At 35.6% G+C, this 17,875-nt stretch overlaps 1 protein-coding gene and 1 long non-coding RNA gene across 2 annotated transcripts; both read right to left on the minus strand.

Moving 5' to 3' along the window:
- Positions 1 to 9,391: 9,391 nt before the first annotated feature.
- Positions 9,392 to 11,004, minus strand: LOC126587388 (uncharacterized). The gene is made up of 3 exons (XR_007611046.1): positions 10,820 to 11,004; positions 10,587 to 10,733; positions 9,392 to 9,697 (listed from the first exon to the last, which is right to left on the minus strand). It is a non-coding gene; the product is annotated as an uncharacterized LOC126587388 (long non-coding RNA).
- Positions 11,005 to 12,555: 1,551 nt separating this feature from the next.
- On the minus strand, positions 12,556 to 13,848 carry LOC126585142 (squalene monooxygenase SE1-like; the record flags this gene model as incomplete). The annotated part of the gene is made up of 3 exons (XM_050249530.1): positions 12,556 to 13,034; positions 13,151 to 13,429; positions 13,642 to 13,848. Coding segments are annotated over 3 exons (636 nt in total), but the record flags the coding sequence as incomplete, so codon positions are not given.
- Between the last annotated feature and the right edge of the window lie 4,027 nt (positions 13,849 to 17,875).

The following is a 17,875-nucleotide window of genomic DNA, read 5'->3' on the forward strand; positions in this document are numbered from 1 at the left end:
CGCATTCATTGGATGAAGTGGCAAAAATTGTGTAAACCAAAAAGTGAGGATGGCCTGGGATCCAAAGATTTATACGCTTTCAATTTGGCATTACTGGCTAAGCAAGGGTGAAGATTAATTCAATCCCCCGACTCTCTGGTTGCTCGTATTTTTAAAGCAAAATACTACCCCACAACAAATTTTCTGCAAGCCCAAACTTCATCTAACTCTTCTCATTGCTGGAGAAGTGTGGCGGCTTCAGGGATTGTCATTAAGAGGGGTGCTCGATGGAGGATTGCAGACGAATTGAGTATACATATATGAGGGGATAGCTGGTTGCCAAGGGAAAATTTGTTTAAAGTTCTTAGTCCAAGACAGACCGGAGTGTTGGAGCAATATTAGAAAATATGAAAAATAACAATATAATTCCAATGATAATAATCATAAAGAAATTCACAACATCAATTATATATGATATTAATATAAACAACTAGAGAGAAAGTTAGAAAAACTGACAAACTTGGAGATTGAGGCTTGCATAAATGCAATGTCCTAAAGATAGAATTTTGCCCCTACTCTTGTGCTTGTAGTTCGGTAGGCGTCCGTCTCCCAGGATTCAAGAATCTATAATCCGAAGTCAAAGCACTTCAATTTTCGGACTCTGGCGAACTTTATTTATTCCGTACTCTCAAGACACGACTCGGAATTTGACACACGAAACATTTGAGAAACAAAGTGGGGAAACCCTATTTCTCAAAAGTAAAAATTAACTCTAATTTTCTATATCTAATACCAATTGTTTCATGGGTTTATATAGAATCCAAGTACTTCTTGTTAAGGAGATGTAACTTTTCATCTCTAAGCATACATCACTTATCAAGAGAATACACCTAAACAACATAACCTTTCTAAGAAAACGGTTAACACTATTTTTCATTCAATTATTAAAATTATATATTACAATATTTCATACTATAATATATAATTTCCAACACGGAGTACACCCATCTCTTACCGTACGCTCCTTGATGGTGGACAATGGTGGTTTACGGTGGAATATATTGGTAGCTGGTTTATAGTGGAGGAAGCAAGCTTGATTTTAAGTGTCCCGTTGGGTTTATTTAGTCCAGTGGATTCCATGATATGGACTAAAGAATCAAATGGTGTATTTACAACGAAAAGTGCTTATTTTGGGCACGAACATGTCATGGTTTGGGTGGGGAGGAATTGGTTGGCTCTACACTAAATGAGGAAATGAAATTTTTATGGAAAGCTTTGTGGCGTGCCAAGGTCCTGGGGAAAGTCAAAATTTGTGTTTGGCATGGGTGTATGAATGCATTGTCTTCACAAGTGAATTTGAAGAATAGACGAGTTCTTCCGGAGGATATTTGTGGGTTCTGCAATAAAGAGGCAAAGACAGTTGAGCATGCTGTGTTACAGTGCCCACGTTCTGTTGCTATTTGGTTTGGTAGCCCTTTGGGAATTCGTACGTTTTCTAGGGTCGAAGAGGGTTTCGGTGGGTGGTTGACTAATATGGCAAAAATAGTAACTAAGGACTGTTTTGAGTTGATTCTCGTGTTAGTGTGAAGTGTACTCAATGAGTATTTATGGAATGGTTTCGAGGCATCCCCTCTGGATGTCCAACTTAAAACTCAAATGTGGTTGTCAGAATTCAAGAAATGGAATGAGATTCAACCGCCTGAAGCAATGGTTCGTGTTCAGCAATGGAAGCACCCAGACTTTGGTTGGATCAAGTGTAATTTCGATGCTGGCTGGGAGGAGAATGCTTCATGTGGGGGTGTTGGGGTTGTTGTTCGAAATGCCACATGAGCTTTTATAGTTGTAATAGTGAGTCGAGAGTATGGAATTGGTTAGGCTTTGCATGCAGAAGCTACTGTTGCACGGGTAGCAAGTGTGTTTGCGCAACGTTGGCATGAGGGACAGGTACAAATGGAAGGTGATGCTCTATTGGTGGTGGCGGCTATTCAAATTACTGGTTCAGCATTGCATGGTCATCTTGGTCATCTATTTGCGGATACACAACAGATCCTTCAGGGGTTTAAGCAATAAAAGATTCCTTTCGGCCCTAGAGAGACGAATAAAGTGGCACATCATGGTTGAGTATTACGCTGGATCATCCTCTTTCTTGGTTTGAAAAACCCCTTGATGTTATTAATGATTTATTAGTATAGGATAGTCTCAATTGTTAATTGGTGCGGGACACTCTTTTTTCTTCGATCGGGTTGAAAGCCCCAGCAAGGTTTTTTTTATTGAGGCCCATTGTTAGCACCCTATTCTCGATTATGTACGTATTTCTCTATTCAATGAATAAATTATTGAAATATTTATCACTGTTCAGAAATTACATTTTTTTTCTTAATCAAAAGCGATAATAAAATTCAACAACAAAGCAAGAAGTATACAAAACACAAATCTCACAAAAACTACAAAAACAAGACACAAATCTTCAACATTTTACACGAATCTCATACGTTTCTTGATTGAGAGCATATGTACGGTTCACTGTTTTGCATTTAAAGGATATAAGAAAATTGTAAGTGGTTAATTGACTGACTAGATAGGAGCTTCTTCTTTGACTCAATCAACCTTGAATTTAAACATTTGGAGCTTCTTCTTTGGCTCAATGAGCCCTAAATTTAAACATTTCCCTTTTCTTGGTGTGGTATTTAGAATTAGTATTGCTCGTAATAAAAGGGTTTATATCACAAATACCCCATGAAATTGATCCACACCATCAGGATGGTCCCTGAAACTGAAAATCGATTAATGTAGTCCTTGAAAATAGGTGTCATACATCAATATAGTATTTCCTCCACAATGTCAAAAGTTTTGTTATGTGCTGATGTGGCACATAAATGGGTCCCACAAGATGTGAGAGTTTTTATCACAATTGGTGTCCTTGAAATTGATTCACACCATCAAGATGGTCTTTGAAATTGAAAATTGATCAACATAGTTCCTGAAAATAGATGTCGCAAATCAATGTGGTCCTTCTGTCACAGTTCTGTCAAAAATTTTCTTTTGTGTTGATGTGCGTTTAATAATTAAATAAAAAAGTTGTCAAAGCACATTTTTCCACAGTGAGAGTATCTCAAGGCAGAGCTCGCCATTCTTTGCATCATCAAGATCACCGGGAGAGCGCTCCACAAGCTCTCCAAGGTTAAGGTTGTTAGGTTGTTGATCAACTAAATGTTGACGGTGGAGTCACAAAAGTCGTCACTAATCCAAACCGTCACCAAAGGTGGTCTTGATCTGGATTCAAAATTCAATGAAGGGTGTCGAAGGATGTAAAGATTGGTGTCTTGAGAATATTTTTTTTAGAGAAGAGACGGCGAAGGCTACAATAGATGGAGGTGGAGGAGTATGGGATAAGATCAAAGGTGAATATGAGACCATGTGTAACAACCCGTCCCTTATTTTATGATTTTATTATTTTAAAGGAGCAAAATCATGAAAATGCCCCTAGAGGCGAGATTGTTAACTTTTGTTGACTGCCTTTTTCGTGACACGTACGAGCCAATATTTTACCGTATTCTTGTAGTAATCATTGCTACGAATGCGTAAGTGCTAGCAGAATTGAATTTGGAGCTACAATAGAGATTTTACAAACTTATGAACATGAAGGGCAATTTGGTAATTTCATGTTTAGAGATATTTTGTGGCTTGTTTTATGAGCCACGTGGGGCCCACACCCCACTCTTTCCCTCTTTCCAGTGTCTCCCAATCCCCCAGAAATCCTACTTTTTTTCATCTATTTCCACTCATTTGGTGCCACCTCATCTCTCATTCTCTCATTTCACTTTTTCTCACCTCTTAGCTCCCTCTCATCTCTTTCTTTCTCTGCAAGTGTAGAGAAGCCACCCAAGGCACACACAACTTGCCACCTTCTTCCGAAGAACTCCACGTGAACTACCGAGGTCTGCCTTGACTCTCTTGTTCCCTTACTCATTCTTTCATTCAATCTTTCTCTCATCTTAGTAAAACACCACCGAGCCATCATCCTAGCCATGTACGACCATCGCCAATTTGGCTAGCCTCGGAACCCAGACCATCTTCCCCTCGACCTTACAAACTTAACCCAAGCTTTAGGTTACTGAAAATCATGCAAAAAGCTCACATAGAGCTCTGTTTGAAATCTGAGTTTTCTGGCAAGAATCTCACCTTTATGGCGAAGGTAAGACTTCAACGATGTTAAACTAATTCCCTGTAATGTTATGAATAAATATTTGAGTTCTTATGTGTGTTTTGATGGAATTCGGTACAGAAAACATCTCGGGGGAGTTTTCTCTAGTTTTTTTTTTTGGAACTTAGAACCGTGGCTATAATCCACATTCAGACTCCCTTTTAGGCCAACTTTGGCCATAACATGGCCTCAAATGGGTATAGACCTATTCCCTACACTTTTAGCTTCACTTAGGGTTTTGTATCATCGATTTTGGTTGAGATTTGAGCTCGTTTGGAGCTCTGAAAGTTGGCCCTACAACCTGTAAATTTGCAAGCTTCGCAAGCAAGGAAAGTACCAGTGTACTCGCAGGTGCGTAGGGGAGCAACCGAGAGTGACGCGTGCAGCCACCTTGTGGCGACATGTGGCGGCGCGTGGATGAGCTCGAGGTCCCCCCTTAGATTTCTCGACGTGCCGAACCCGAATCCGCCTCCAATTTCCAGAAATTCGATCCTTTTAAAATAGTTCCTTTACTAACCGTACTTTGAAAAAGTGTAATTACGTTAATACATTAAATATTTACGTAAATGGTTCCGTTTCTAGGTGAAACGCGTCGCAAGGATCTTCGATGCCCACGAGGCGGGTTTGACCCGACGATATGACTGTGAGTAGGTCTTTGCTTTTAAATATTATATATTTATTTAGTTTCCACATGTATATTTAATAAAAAAAATTCTATGTATACCTAGATTAGATTAACGTTTATAAGAATTAGTGAAATGGCGGAATTTACAAAATTATGCTAAATCCTACGGGATGCACAAGTATGCATACTACTATGGGATTTTATATATAGCCATGATTAATATTTTATTTGAATAATATTTTGTTGACTAGAATTATTGAATCACTATGGCATGACTATATTTACGTTATCTGCTCATCATGTGCTACATTGGTGCTTGTACTCGCTCGGGTCAAGGCCAATCTTCATGCGTATGTTCACATCGCACCATACGCTAACTATGGATCCATTTTATGTGACAGTCCTATCCTAGGCAATTAGGACTCGTATGTGATGCGCATTGTGCCAGTCTTCATGTGATTGTAGTACTAAAGCGTAAATCATTATTACACCCAATCATGTTCATGTTACAATATCTCTACATGAACTTGTGTGTTAGCATATGTCGATGAGCACTCGATATGAAATGTTTATTTATGCAAGATATTATGGTTACTGGAGGTTATGTGTTTGTTTATGAATTATTGTGACGTATTGCATTCTTGAGATATTGTTGGCTACAGTAAGTATATTCATATTATAAATATGTGTGTTATATTTGGAAACTATACTTGCTTTACGACGAGAGGTTATTACATTTTTCAAAAAGGTTTTACAAAGTTTTATTTTTAGGCCCAATCACCCTTGTTTTTCACCCCTCCAGGTTTTTGTAGCAGAGTTTTCGTGTCGATGAGGATTCTTGGCATATGTGAGTATAGGAGAGTACCTTTTGGTGGTATAAATCTCATCCTATTTGTACTGTACTTTACTTATGCTCTGACATCACGTGTGAAATGAGTCCATTCCTAGTCAATGTGCACTCTTCTATTTAGGCACTTTTAGGTTAAAATTTACTCACATTTTTCACATCACTACACTTTGTGGCTTTGTCACATTCCTGGTGTCGGCTAGCATAGCTTGATTCAGAGTCTAGGCAAACATTCCGGGTCGGGATGTGTCACCTAGTTTCTCGGTTGACAACTTTTTTAATTAATTACTAAATTCTTAGACCTATTTCTAATTTATTTTTTATTTAGTTAAGACTTGTGGGTCTATTTTTCTACCAAATTAGCACATAACAAAAATTTTGACGAAATTACGACGAAATGACCACATTGATTTGAAACATCTATTTTAGGACTACATTGATCAATTTTCAATTTCAGGAGCCATTTTGATGGTGTGGGTCAATTTCAGAGACCATTTATGATATGAAACGAGTTGTGGGACTCATTTATGTGCCACAACTGCACATACTAGAATTTTGTTATAGAATTGTGATGGAATGACCACATTGATTTGCGACACCTATTCGCAAGGACTACATTGATCAATTTTTAATTTTAGAGACCATCTTGATGACCAAAGCTCGTTCCTTATTATTGTCATGTCAAAGCACCTTGAAATTAGTCATTTCTCATCAGCCAATGATGGAAGCATCCGCTTCAAATAGAGTAATGTGATAAAAACCCTAAAAAAAATTAAGAAAAGATGACAGTGAAACTTTTTTTAAATCCAGTGTATAGGAAATTCATTATGATTACTCTGGAATCTGGATGTTAATTAGTATAAACTTATCAAGATCATGAATTTACGAGTCATTTATAATATTTGATTAATCAACAGTAGTTGGTTTAGCCTTCACAAATCTTCAGTAATATTGTCATATGCCTGGACTGTACTTAGCATGTCTCCACAAAAGTCATACGAAATGGAAAAACACAAATAACAGAAATTAACAACACCTTCACCTCATTTATCAATATGAAAGGTAAACATAAAAAAATCTGAATCACATTAGAATATTTATCTTTTTCATTAACATGTTTATCATATTACATTTATGAGAGTAATGTTAAAAAATTATACTTTTGTACATTGGCATACAATTGGTTATAGTAAATGATGCATATATCCAACATTTAATGAGATAAACTCATTAATTGATACGATACACATCAATTGACACATCATATGATATACCAATGTCGTACAAAAATATGATCTTCCTAACATTTTCTTATCTTTATATAATGGATGTTTAACTAAGTTTATGTTTCTTTCTACCAATCCTTGTATGGTTAGAGATGGCTGAGCTATGATTATATATGCGGCAATATTCAAGAAATTAATGTCATCAACTGGAAACAACAATACGTCTTTGAGGTAGGATAAGATGGAAAAGGATCCTCGCCGGATCCTTTTCCTAGGGATCCCGCAATCGTGTCCGTTCATCATATATCGCACAGTCAGTTTTTGTTAGGTACTATTTATATTTGAATTTTAAATTTTAAATAATTTATGACCGCATAATATGCGATGAACGAACACGATTGCTGAATTCCCAGGATCCCTAGGAAATAAGATAGCTACAAATTTCTCCGTGGACAATTGGATTTACTTTCAGCAAATGAAAATAACTTCACTTTTCACTTCATTTTTTCAACATGAAAAACACTTGCAAGGAATAAAAATGTTAGTGCCGAATTAACTTGCTAACATTTTAGATGTATATATATATATATATATATATATATGTTGTAGTTCTAAATTCATTAGGAATGTGATTGCGTAAAATTTAGTAGGACTCATAATACCATTCAGATAGTTTCCTGGTTGTAATTCTATTCGCTGGAGAGTAAGATTCTATCTCCTCTATCAATGTGAATAAAGGCACAATGGGGTGATAAATAATCACCACTAAACCACCAAATTATCTCTTCTTTCTGTCCTTTCCACCAATCCCTCTACCTCTCTTTTCCTTCAGTAAAATAGGCTTACAACATGTTATCAAGCACATTCTCGTTGCTGCGCTAATGAACTAAAGGATTTCCGAGAGTTTCTTCAACAACTAGCATTCAAAGGTTTTCTTCGTTTCCATCCAATCCAAGTTCTTCTAAAATACAGAATCGATATTTTATAAAACCTGATAGCATGAAACATTCACCAAGATGCATGAACCCTAAATTTATTGTTGCTTTATATTGCCTATATTGCATAAATTGCTCAATTATATTTTTTCTGCACATGCAATATTAGTATGTTGATTTTGCATACGCAATATTATGTTTTGCTATGCTATTGGATATTGCTATGTTGAATTGTGAGTACGGAGAAAAACAAATAGAAGCACAACTAGGTTATAAAAAAATGAAAACTAATGAAAAGGGCTTGAAAACTTTGAGTTTTAATGATAAGGACAAAATAAAGGGTAAAGTGAATAGTACCAAGATTGACTTTTTAGTGTAAAAATGTGGTTTTTCGTTAAAATGAACAGTACCAGGAGCTTTTCGTTAAAGTTCCCGTAAGTCGCGCTGCACCAAAAAAGGGAAAAATTGTGCCGCCTTGTGCCTACTGCACAGAACCAAAATGACACCATTTAGTGTCAAGGTTAGTTGACGCCGTCAATAGACAATGAGATGGCTCCAGAGAAAAGAGAGATTAGGCGTGCCATTGTCAGAGGCTGCCAATAGACAATGTTTTTGTTTGAGTGTGTGTGAAAGATGAGAGTTAACAAGGACTTTAAATTCAATAATGCAACTTTGTGTATGCTTGCCCAAAAAGTAAATGAAAGCAAAGTAGAAGCTAAAACAAAAAAATAATATAACCATTTAATGATGGAGTCAACATTATAAACGTCAAGTAAATCCAAGCCAATGAGCTGAGCTACATAACTTGAAATGTAAAATGAGAGAAAATGTAAAGAAAGCAATAAAACTCTACAAGATTCAGACCATGAAGGGCAAGATAATGCTAGAGAAGCCCAACGAGATCACTGGTATTGAATTGGAGTTTGTACAAAACATGTGCCTTGAAAAGGAAATTAGGGTAGTTGGAATTGCACATCAACTAAATCATCCCACGGGATGGCAAAGCTGTTATAGTTTTAGATCTCAAGGATAGGCAATGTTTGTTTGCAAGGAAGGCTTTGAGATCGTAGCTGAAGAGCTAAGAAAGTTTTGCTAAAGAGCAATCAGGTTTGTGTTGAAAAGTAGTTGGTTGATTGAAGAATCACTCAAGGGTTTATTTAATCGTACGTAGAGATAGAATTTGATGAAGGTCCTCACTTTGAAGGCCTATGACTCTATTTATAGGCAAGAGAGAATGAGCAACCTTGATCATATCGCAAAGTTGTAATAGGAGCAGGTCTGTCATTTAGCGCTGACAATGATTGTAATTTCTGCACTACTAGAAAAAAGCTCATCTATCACGGTTGATGCCCGTGGTAATTGCAATCCACCACGGACACTGTGCCCGTTAGTAATCTGGATGTGATAGAAAGTCACAGATTCTACCACGGGTTATGCCCGTTGTCAATTGTAATATAACCACATATCGTGCCCGTTGTAGATTAAGATCTAACACCATGTGCACTATAACCGTTGTGGATTACAAATTGGCCACGACTAATGGCCGTTATAAAAAAAAAATTCTAAAAACAAAAAAATAAAATAAAATATTGTTTAATAAATGTATTATATAATATTTATAAACAAAATTACACATTTACTATAATATAACAATTAAATAAAAAATCATAGATTCAAACATTACAGTTGTACACTAAACTAAAGCTAACAACAAAACGATGAAATATACAAAGAAATACCAAACTATCCAAAGACCTCCAACAAACAAGTACATTGTCACTTGAAGACTTCACATTTCTTTGAACACCTCCAAACAAAGGACCTTGAGAGTGAACTACTACCCCTAATGCTTGAGCCTCAGCAATTGTTGCCTCTCTCTAACTGGATGGACATAAGCATACGAAAGAACATAAGAACACAAATTTCCATCAACATATTCTGATTGAATCAGTTTTTCGTCAATGAGTGAGAAATAACGATACAAACTGGGCACAACCTAAGAGCACAACTGTATAAAGAGATTAAGACTTGCACAGACATAACTACCAACACAACTCTAATGCAAAACTTTCATACTCAATCATAAAAAAAAATAAGAGGAACCCATTACAACAATTCACAAACACAAGTCAAAATTGGACAAAAAAAGAATCACATACCGAGAAAGGATTTGCCTTTCAAGATCCATCTTCGGTGGCAACCCACTTCCGTAAGTGTACCCCCAGACTTATCACACCAAAATCTTATCACACCAAGCTTAGAAATCAAAACTCACCACTCAAAGACATCATATACAAAAAACCAACCAAACTTATCACACCAAAATCTTCAGAATCGTGAATGTCCTATAACTGTAACTGATATAGGAACCAGTCCTTCTCTAACAAGGATGCACATGGTGCAAATATTTCAACAAACAAAATTATCAACCTGACCATATAAACCTTCAAACTTTAGGAAGATATTCAAGCATTAGAGCTAGAGGTATCAATAATTCAATCCTTAGCAGAGCATCCACTAGATTTATGTATGCCTAATACATTTTCTCTAAACAATAACAAAAAGTTGAGAACCCGAGCATGAAAAGCAGTTTCATTTTCCTAAATATTTTCATGGTGAGTAATGGCAAGCTTTTTGAGCAGAAGTTCTTACAGTTTACGTGTGATCCTTCGCAACCATTTAGAAGGTACAATTTCTATTATTTTTATGGAGTGATTACAAGTTGCTGCAGTGTCGTGTTGATTGACAAAAGAATCAGATTCTTTTTTACCTCTTGATCAGGCTTTAGAAGGCTCGGCTCAATCTACCTTCCGTTTATGTCTTTAGATGAGTAGGAAATCAGAAACAGAATGGTGATGTACATGTTCCTTTACCTGCTAGGATGCTCTCATACATACTTTAACAACCACTCTAGGCTCTGTCAAATGTAGCACATTGTCAAGCTACATTAATATACAATGATTATAGTCTAATGTAGTTTGAAAGAAAAATTATGGCAATTACCTCTATTACTCGTTGGCAGGACACATCAAGATGGCCTTCTAAAGAAGCCAGGATGACAAGAGTAGCTGCAACAGTTGAAGGCCAGTAACGAAGTTGGTCGTGGTCCTGCATCTGCAGCATTGCCAGGTACCTGGCAGGGAAACGGAAAACACATAAATATAACAAAATTCAATACCAGGACCAAGACTTATTACACCAAAGAAAACATCAACCAAACCCATTATCCCAACTTTAGAAATTCCAATTGTAACATCGAATTTTTGCCCCACCCTCACAAAACCCTCAAAAGGCACCAATCAAAAAATAAAAAATTCATGATGATTTCTAGAATCAGACCTCAAACAATCAGTACAACAATCAAACGATCTTACCTCAAAATGTTTTTCAAGTCCTCCTTACATTTAATGTCCACGGTACATAAAACAATGTGGTTTAATTACTAATAATATTGACCACGGTTAATACCCGTGGTGGTTTAATATTTTCATAACGTGCTAATTAAGACCGTGGTAGTAAATTATTTTATTATAATGGGCCATTACTTGCTTGTTGTAAAAGACTGTTATCTACAACACGCTAAGTCCGTGGTAAATGGTCACTTTTTATAACGGGCACATAATGTCCGCGGTAAAATTAACGTGGTAAATGAGCTATTTTCTTGTAGTGCTGGTTGGTGGCCTTCAGTTGTGTCTTGAGGATCGCAATAGTGACCCTAATTTGTTGGATGATGCGTGCTTATGCATTTAAGGGGGCAAGATATTCTTGGGTCTTGGTCGTCTGCAAGACAAACACACTTCAGAATGATTTTTGTCTGAGGCCTCAGACAGTTTGGGGTGAAGTGAGATGGTCGTCTGAACCGTAGTTTAGGTTTCGAAGTTGATGGACCAGAGAGCGTCTTATTTTAAATTTATGGCCCAAACAACTGGCAGACTCATTTTCGTTGAAGTCCTTTAGTATTAATTAGATGATTTGATCACAGTTTATCACCAGAAATTTACTAAAACTAAGTGTTTCTGAAAGTTTTATGATACGATTCGTTGCCTCGTAGGAGGCAAATACATAAGGTACAAAGTCTTGCACAACAAGAAAAACAATAACTTCTAGTTCTAACTGCAACATAATAAAATCCTAATAGAAAATACTAATTACAATTACAATAAATCCTGAAAGCCAACTCATGGTAATACTTTGTTAGATTAAAACGGTATTTCTCTATTTGAATTTCGTTTCACAATTAATGTGTTTATTTCCTATTGGTGATACATATTTGGTTTGCAAATTTGGTTTAAAATTTTGGTCTCCTACTCTTTTCTATTAGAGTCCATTTATGGGTAGGACTTTATTATATTAAAGCCTATAAATACTTCAGATCCCTACTCATCCTTCTATTATCCCAAACCCTAAATTCCCCATATAGTTCTCGTGATAAAGGTGCGGTTGTGAAGAGAAGATCTTGAGTTCTTTTCTGTTGCAGTGCAGCCGCTGTTGATCATCATCTCTTTCACCATGTCGAGCACTCCAGATTAGTTGATTCATTGTGTCCTAATGGCATGAAACTGATAAGGACTTACATACACTTCCTCAAATTGTTGCAAAGATTCATAACTCTTCAGAAGGAAAAGAATGGAAAACAAGAAAGATAAATTGTAGAGATAGAGAAACGTAGAAAACGAAGCTCTCTATATTGATGAACTGATTTTAATTTAACAAATTAAAACTATATGATTTGTTCCCAAACCTCACAACACTCCTCAACATATGTACTTCTATAAGTGATGATTTTGGATCATCAGTATATTATGCAGGTTGCAATCAAGCCACCCAATCAGTCTAAGACATACTTTCTCGTGATAAAATTATATCTTGTTCAGATCAAGCAACTTCAACACCCAAGAATTACTTCTCCCCAATGCCTTTCGTCTCAAACTCCATCTCCAAGTACTCCTTCAGTCTAGAAATTTCTTCCTTGTCATTTACAGTCACAATCATATCATGTACGTTAATTAAGACTCTTGTCAGTTTACTCCTGTAGTTCTTTTTTTGTTGAAAACTTTACTCCGGCAGTTCAGAAAGAATATGATTGGAATTCATCTGCCTGTTCCTGATTCTTCATTTGAAGAGGAGGAGCTTTGTAATATGCCGGGATTGTTGCTGGAAAGAACATTTGTCTAACTCCTTTGCCCTTAATAATGGGGAATATAATTCCTGATGCACCCTAAAAATAAAAGGAAAAACCAAATTTTAGTTCAAGTGAAAACTTACGTTTGTATTAATTGGTAATTGACAAGCATGTTGATAACGAGGAACTATTGGGAATTTAAGTGAACATACCAAGATCAATCTAGTCCCAAGCCATATACCTTTAGGCGTAGGGAATGTAATCATTAAGCGGCCAACTCCAAAGACAGCCACAGCAAAGAAATGGAGAAACAGATGGACCGGACGGGGATTAAGACCAGAGAGAAGAGACATAGGTCCGTATGAACATATGCCTCCAAGGCTCAAATAGTCGAAACACGCTTCTCGGATTTCCTGTCTTGCCGGGTCAGGTGATGCACAAAATACCTTGTACAAGGCTCCGGTCAATGTGTTTATGGTAGATGAAACAGGCTGCAAAAAGAAAACCAAGTACAATAATTATCAGCAAAGCGGAAATCGTAAACAGCACCATCAAACAAATTATACATTTCACATATGAGATAATGTTTGTTCATCAAGGTATCTAATATATTATGTTGTCAGACTCTCAAAGTATACATTAACACATCATATTGTCTAAACATGGAATTTTTTTTATTCCATATCTGAGTGATGATTTATACCTTGCGCAATGTGTAGAACGATTCTAGATATTCGCACAAAGTTGGTGCGTCATTGAGATCAGTTAGGGGTCTAAGAACATCCCTAAGAAGAACAATGTCTGAAAGAGCCACAGTCATTCCTCCTCCGGTTAAAGGGTGTCTCATGTTGAATGCATCACCCAATAAAATTGCATCAGGAGTGGGAACAGGAGTAGCAGGCATGCTTTTTGTAGGATTTATACACCCAAGGGTGTGTTATAGATATGTGGTATTTGTCCCACATTGACCGTTTCTCTTTCTCTCTTCCCTCCTAGCCACTATATAAAGAGTGCTTTGGAAATGGTGAAAATACACCCAAAAAAACAATTCTCTTAGCGCTAGAGAGGAGAGATAATGCTCTCCACTCTTAGTAATCTTTCTCTCTCTTAGTTTAGCCTCTAGGGTATCACCTTGGCCCTAAGGTTAGGAGGCTACTAAGAATTACAACAGTTTGATCCCTATGCAGTGGCACAAGGTACGTAGGCAATCTACCGATGCTAGATGCAACCGAATCCTCCCTTGGATGACGCTTTCCTTCGTGGTTCATGCAACAATTCGTAGAAACGAGACAGCGAACCAAAATTCGTTAATTGTTAATTCCGCAAGGTACGTCCTATATCGAATTCCTTATATTCGTTAAGTAAAACAACACGTAACAAATAATTACGTATATGGTGAGCATACACAAAATTTATGACCGTGAGCAAAAATACTTCTAGCAAGTGTCAAATACCGTCGAAAAAGGCATTTTACAGTCGTAAATACTTACTTCTGAAGGGAAATAGCCCTCGCTGGGCGTCGAAAATTGTCCTATTGGAAATACTTTTGTTCTGACTAGAAGTCGGAATTAATTCATTTTTGACACACATGACTCGTTAATAGTTATATTTATGTCGGAAATGAATGTTGAAAATGGCAAACTTATTTTATTTTCGACATGGAATTGTGGTCTTAAATACTTATGAAGTTTTCAAAATTACTTTTCAAACGACAACAAATGTTTTTTGCAATGACTTTTTTCCGACCAAACAATTGCATCAGAAAATCTTTTTCCAACAAAATAATCTTTATTTACGAGAGTGCACAATCATCGCAATTACAATTACCGACCATACGAGCTTGTCGAAAAGACATAACGGCTTGACAAAAATAGGCACAAAAACATATTTGTGATGATCAAGCGTCATCGAAAATATTTACTTCCAATGGTGAAGCTTTGTCAGTAATACATATTTGCAATGGCAAGCTTAGTTGGGAATATATATATATTTTCGACAATGAAACCTCGTCGAATATATATATATATATATATATATATATATATATATGCAATGATGAAGTTTCGTTGATAATATATATTTCTAACAGTGAAGCTTCGTTGGAAATATATATTATTGACCATATTTAGTCGTTGCAAATTTTTTCAATTGAAAATGGGTATTTCCTATAGGAACATCTTTGTTAGAAATGTGCATATTAAATTATATATTTAATATATATTGTATATTCCTAGAGGAATTTGCAATCGAAAAAGTTATTATTCTATTTATAATTAAGTTATATATTGAAATTAAAATATGATAAAAATAGGTATGTAATCGTTACTAATAAATTAACCAAACCATTGTATTAAATTTCTCAACATCCAACCATCAAACTTGTTTGTATATACTCCAAGACTACATACGTAAAAAATCGCAAAAACCAGACATTCAAATATTAGGTAACGGGACGAAACATTTCGACAGTTATAAACGAAAACTCATGATTTAATGATTATTTTAACTCTAATTTTAATGATTTTTTTTATAAATACACTCCTCAACCCTATAAGAGTATGATGAACGAATTCGATCTTCAATTTAGAATATTTGCACTAGTGGATACCATAAATTATTATGTTCTACTTAATGGAAGTATAAAATAAAGTTTGTTGAATCTATCATTTTGAAGGAGTACACATTCTACAAAACTAGTTTCAACGATCCAACTGTCAAACTTGTGTGTATATGCTCCAAGATCGCATACGTAAAAAATCATAAAAAACATATATTCAGATATTAGGTAATGGGACGAAACATTTCGACGGTTATAAATGAAAACTCATGATTTAATGGTTATTTTAACTCTGACTTTGCTGAATTTTTACAAATATACTCCTCAACCCTATAAGAGTAATATGAATGAATTCGATCTTCAATTTAAATTATTTGCACTAGTGGATACCACAAATTATTATGTTCTACTTAATGGAAATATAAAATAAACTCCAAGTGTTTGTTGAATCTATTGTTTTGAAATGATACGCATTCTACAAAACTAGTTTCAACGATCCAATTGTCAAGCTTGTTTGTGTATGCTCCAAGATCACATACATAAAAAATCGCAAAAAACAAACATTCAGATAGTAGGCAACAGGACGAAACCTTTCAACGGTTATAAACGAAAACTCATAATTTAATGGTTATTTTAACTCCAATTTTGCTGATTTTTTACAACTACACTCCTCAACCCTAAAAGAGCACGACGAACAAATTCATCTTCAATTTAATATTTGCACTAATGGATAGTACTATTTTAATACGGTTTATATGATCTATTTATTGTAGAATTGAAATTAAGCATCAAACTTATTTCAAGAATAGTCCAACGACACATGTGACTATTGGTAAATAATTGATTCCAACAAAACCATATGCCTTAAAAATTTATTCTGACAAAGAAAAAAATTTGTTGAAAAAAATATGATCGCTTCCAACAACAATTAATCACCCTTGAAAATAAAAAATCATTACCGAGAGGACTTTTTTTCCCTCGAAAATACTAAATCAATTTCGTCAACATGAGTAAACCTTCGGAAATAACCATTCTATTTCCTATAAGAACTCTACTTGTCATTAATACAACTTGCACCAATTCTTCCCGCCAAACAAAAGTGCTTTTCCGACGAAACTTGAGACTTTTTTTTAGGACATTATGTGCATTGGTAGTAAAAATTTGTTTCATGCCATGTTACCGACGACCCATATTTTGCAGTCTCAAAATGTGTTTTTTAAGACAGTTTTTTAGGGGCCTTGGAAAATCTAAAGACCTTAACTTTGGTCTGAAACCGAGTAGACACCATTGCACAAAATTCTTAAAGAAGTAAAGGGACATCACTCTTATTCTTCATCAAAAACACCCAAGTTAATCGAGTATAGTCATAAAAAAAAGTAACAAACCAATGAAATCCATTAGAAGTAGCCTCATCGAACCCCACATATCAAAATGTATCAAATCAAATGGAATTGTAGCTTTAGAATCACTTATGGGAAAGGAAGCACGATGACTCTTAGCCATGACACATGTTTCACACTTGAACTTTGAATCACTACAAGTGCGAAACAAAGAAGGAAATAGATGCTTCATATAACTGAATGATGGATGTCCCAAACGTCGATGTCACAACCAAATTTGATGTTTGTCATCCACTTTAGCACTTAAAAAATGATGATCATTTGAACCTAAAACAATAGCATTCTCCATAGTCAAGATGTACAAACCCCTAATTCTTTTACTGCGGCCAATTATCTTCTAAGTTTGAATGTCTTGAAAATAACAATATATGTGGGATAGAAGTGAGCAGAACAATATAAGGTATCATGTAGTTTTCCTACCGAGAAAAGATTGCACTTAACATCAGGAACAAGTATCATCGACCAATGATAAGGTTGAAGTAAGAGAGATAGTGCATTCACCTTTCATAGGGGAAGGTGCTCCATTTGCACTAGTAATATATCAATCACGAACATAATCACATAACTCATCAAACATTCTAGGATTACTAGTCATCAATTATCCATATATTTGTTTCACCAAGATGCATAAGAACACCGATTATATTGAGCTAAAACACGAACAATAAAGGCACAAAAAATACACAACGAACGAAGGAAGGAGATCACGACAAAGTCTTAACATCAAAATTAATGCAACATAAGAGATTGCTCACCAAATCACACATAATTTTTGTTTTGATTTGGGATACTTCAGATCACTTAGTGAAAAAGAGCAAGTTCAACACGAAAAAACTACCAATTCCCATCAGCTCCGCAATTTTACTCCTTGATCATTCCTATTTGTATATGAATTGTGAAAACATATACTATTATTGATACAATCTTTAAAATAGGTGAATTCCAACCAGTTCTTTTATAATTTGTCCTCTGAATTCAGA

The sequence above is a fragment of the Malus sylvestris genome, chromosome 10 (assembly GCF_916048215.2).
Source record: "Malus sylvestris chromosome 10, drMalSylv7.2, whole genome shotgun sequence".
In the NCBI taxonomy this organism is placed as follows: domain Eukaryota; kingdom Viridiplantae; phylum Streptophyta; class Magnoliopsida; order Rosales; family Rosaceae; genus Malus; species Malus sylvestris.